The sequence below is a fragment of the Rutidosis leptorrhynchoides genome, chromosome 9, assembly GCF_046630445.1.
Source record: "Rutidosis leptorrhynchoides isolate AG116_Rl617_1_P2 chromosome 9, CSIRO_AGI_Rlap_v1, whole genome shotgun sequence".
In the NCBI taxonomy this organism is placed as follows: Eukaryota; Viridiplantae; Streptophyta; class Magnoliopsida; order Asterales; family Asteraceae; genus Rutidosis; species Rutidosis leptorrhynchoides.
Genome location: NC_092341.1, coordinates 246,813,911 through 246,816,771, shown reverse-complemented (window position 1 = coordinate 246,816,771; position 2,861 = coordinate 246,813,911). Strand labels below are relative to the sequence as shown.

Below are 2,861 nucleotides of genomic sequence, written 5' to 3'. Positions count from 1 at the left end.
TCACCTTTTGCTTATTTTTTAAGAAGTATTCCTCTTGGGAATTCTTCGTGATAGCTTCGGTGTACCTCTTGGGTCACCTTTTGCTTATTTTTTAAGAATTATTCCTCTTGGAATTCTTCGTGATAGCTTTGGTGTTCCTCTTGGGTCACCTTTTGCTCATTTTTAAGAAGTTCCTCTTGGGAATTCTTCGTGATAGCTTCGGTGTACCTCTTGGATCACCTTTTGCTTATTTTTTAAGATCCGTTGTTGCCAAAAGATAGTAGGATTTCATTTCGAATCACTTTGGTGGTAGGAAGCGTATATGCTTCAACTACTTGTTACTGTTTCCTACTCAAATAAAGATAAAACCCTAGAAATAGAACTTTCGTTGGTTTACTCCATTCCAGGTTCGTGGGACCTACTTTCCTTCGGTGGTCTCAAGCTTGTACAAATAATTTCCAAATGCTTCAGAAATTATGTATGGGCCTTCCCAGGTTGGACCCATCTTTCCTTCATATTATACCTTGCTAGTGCTGTTAAGTCGCAGGACATAGTCCCTGACCTTGTACACCGAAAGTTTAACTGGTTTATTGTAGTATTTTTCAATGGTTTTCTTGTAGGCAGCATTTCGAATCAACGCAGCTTCCCTCCATAAGGTCGAGGTTAAGACGAAGGTTTTTTTCATTTTCTTCGAGGTTTACGATCGTGTTAGTTAGTACCTATATTTCTGCAAGCAACACTGCCTCGGTGCCGTAAACCAAGCTATAAGGGGTTTCTCCGTTACTCCTCTTTGGTGTGGTTCGATGAGCCCATAAAACTAGAGAGAGTTCTTCCATCCACCCTTGGTGGCACTTTCCTAACCATTTTTCTAAACCTTTCAAGATGTCTCTGTTGGTGACTTCGACCTACCCGTTCCTTGGGGATGGTATACGGAGGTAAATGTTTGCTTTATCTGCAACCTTTCGCAGAATCCAGGGAAGATACCTTCGGCGAACTGTTTCCCATTGTCAGAAACGATTTTTTTAGGGAATCCCAAATTGACATATGATGTGTTCCCAAATAAATTTCTCGATATGTTTCACTTCATGAAATAATCTATAGCAACCACCAACCACTTGTAGCCTCCTGGTGCTTCAGTTAGTGGTCCTACTATGTCTATCCCCCGTTTCGAGAGAGGCCATGCCGAAAGAACCGACATCAATTCTTGTTTTTGTTGCTTTTGGACTTTAGTGTGAATCTGAAAAGACTCATAGGTTCGCATGAGCGTGACTGTGTCTTCGTGCATTGTCGGCCAGTAGTACCCCATTCTTAGTATTTTTGCCACAATCGACCTTGGTCCGAAATAGAGCCCACATATTCCTTCGTGCATCTCTTTGATAACCATTGAAGCTTGGTTTGGTCCGGCACATTGGAGCCATAGAGTGAGGAAGGATTTTTGGTACAGACCTCCGTTCATTAACTTGTATGACGGTGCTTTGATTCGAACCTTTCGTGCTTCTTTCTTATCTTTGGGCAAGATGTCGAGCTCTAGGTATTCTTTCAATGGTTTCATCCACGTGCTTTCTTCTTCCATAATGAGGTCATTAACTTCTTTCACCTCGATGGATCTTTTTTCCAAGACCTTGACCAGAACCTCTTTCTCCAGGTGGGCAAAGGTAATGGAGGCAAGTTTCCTTAAAGCATCTGCCTTTTTTTTGGCTTCACCGCACATGTTCGATGGAGAAACCTCTGAAGCTTTCTATTAAATCTCTTACTTTTGATAGATAGAGTTGTATGTTTGTTTGTCTTGCTTCGAAGATACCTAGGACCTGATTGGCTATGAGTTGAGAATCCACGAAAGCTTGTAGGTGCTCGATTTTCATTTCTCTAGCTATTCTTAGTTCGACAAGCAAGGCTTCATATTCTGCTTCATTATTGGTTGTACTGAATTCAAACCGGAGGGTGTATGTGAACTCTTGCCCTTCAGGATTAACCAATATTAGCCCGCTCCAGAGCCATCGGAGCTAGAAGCCCCATTAATGAACAACTTCCATTCCTCCATTTTTATGGAGAGAGTGATAATTTGTGCGAAGGTTGAGCTTTTTTCTTCGTCTGTCCCCATTGTTTTTGCCATGAAGTGTGCTAGTACTTGGGCTTTGATCGAATTTCTGGCTTGGAAATCAATGTCATGCTCTCCTAGCTCGATGACCCATTTGGCCATTTGTCCCGAATTCTCTTGCTTCATGAGTACCTATCTGATCTGTTTGTCAGTTAACACAATTATGGGATGAGCTTGGAAGTACCTTCGTAGTTTCCTGGCGGTATGTACTAAGGCAAGGGTAAGCTTTTCGAGCTCCGGGTAATTGGTTTCCGCTCCTTGAAGAACTCGGCTGACAAAATATATGGGGACCTGTGTCCTATCCTGTTCTGCCACAAGTACTGTGCTGATACATTCTTTGGAGGTTGCTAGGTAAAGGTATAGCGTTTCTCCTTGCTTCAGTGATGTGAGAGTTGGGAGATCCGCTATATGTGCTTTCATGTCCACGAAGGCATGCTCTGCTACCTCTGTCCAGATTATCGTTTTTCCCCAAACATACCTTTAGTACTTTAAGGAAAGGCAGTTGTTTCTTGGAACCCTTAGAGAGGAAGTGACTTAGCGATGCTAGCTTCCCATTCAGACTCTGCATTTCCTTGACGGTGGTAGGAGTCTTGAGTTGTTGAAGCTTATCCACTTTCTCTGGGTTTGCTAAGATTCCTTTCTTCGTGATGTAATATCCCAAGAACCTTCCTTCTTCCACTCCGAAGGAGCACTTTTTAGGATTGAGCTTCATGTTGATTGTTCTGAGAGTATCGAAGGTTTCCTAGATATCTTTTAAGAGAGCGTCTTCATCAATGCTTTTGAT

General features: G+C 42.3%; 1 protein-coding gene across 1 annotated transcript; it reads right to left on the bottom strand.

The window, feature by feature from the left end:
• Positions 1 to 1,057: 1,057 nt before the first annotated feature.
• Positions 1,058 to 1,690, bottom strand: LOC139868652 (uncharacterized). Its single transcript, XM_071856983.1, has one exon. It carries the CDS (start codon positions 1,688 to 1,690, stop codon positions 1,058 to 1,060), a length of 633 nt encoding a protein of 210 aa, XP_071713084.1.
• Between the last annotated feature and the right edge of the window lie 1,171 nt (positions 1,691 to 2,861).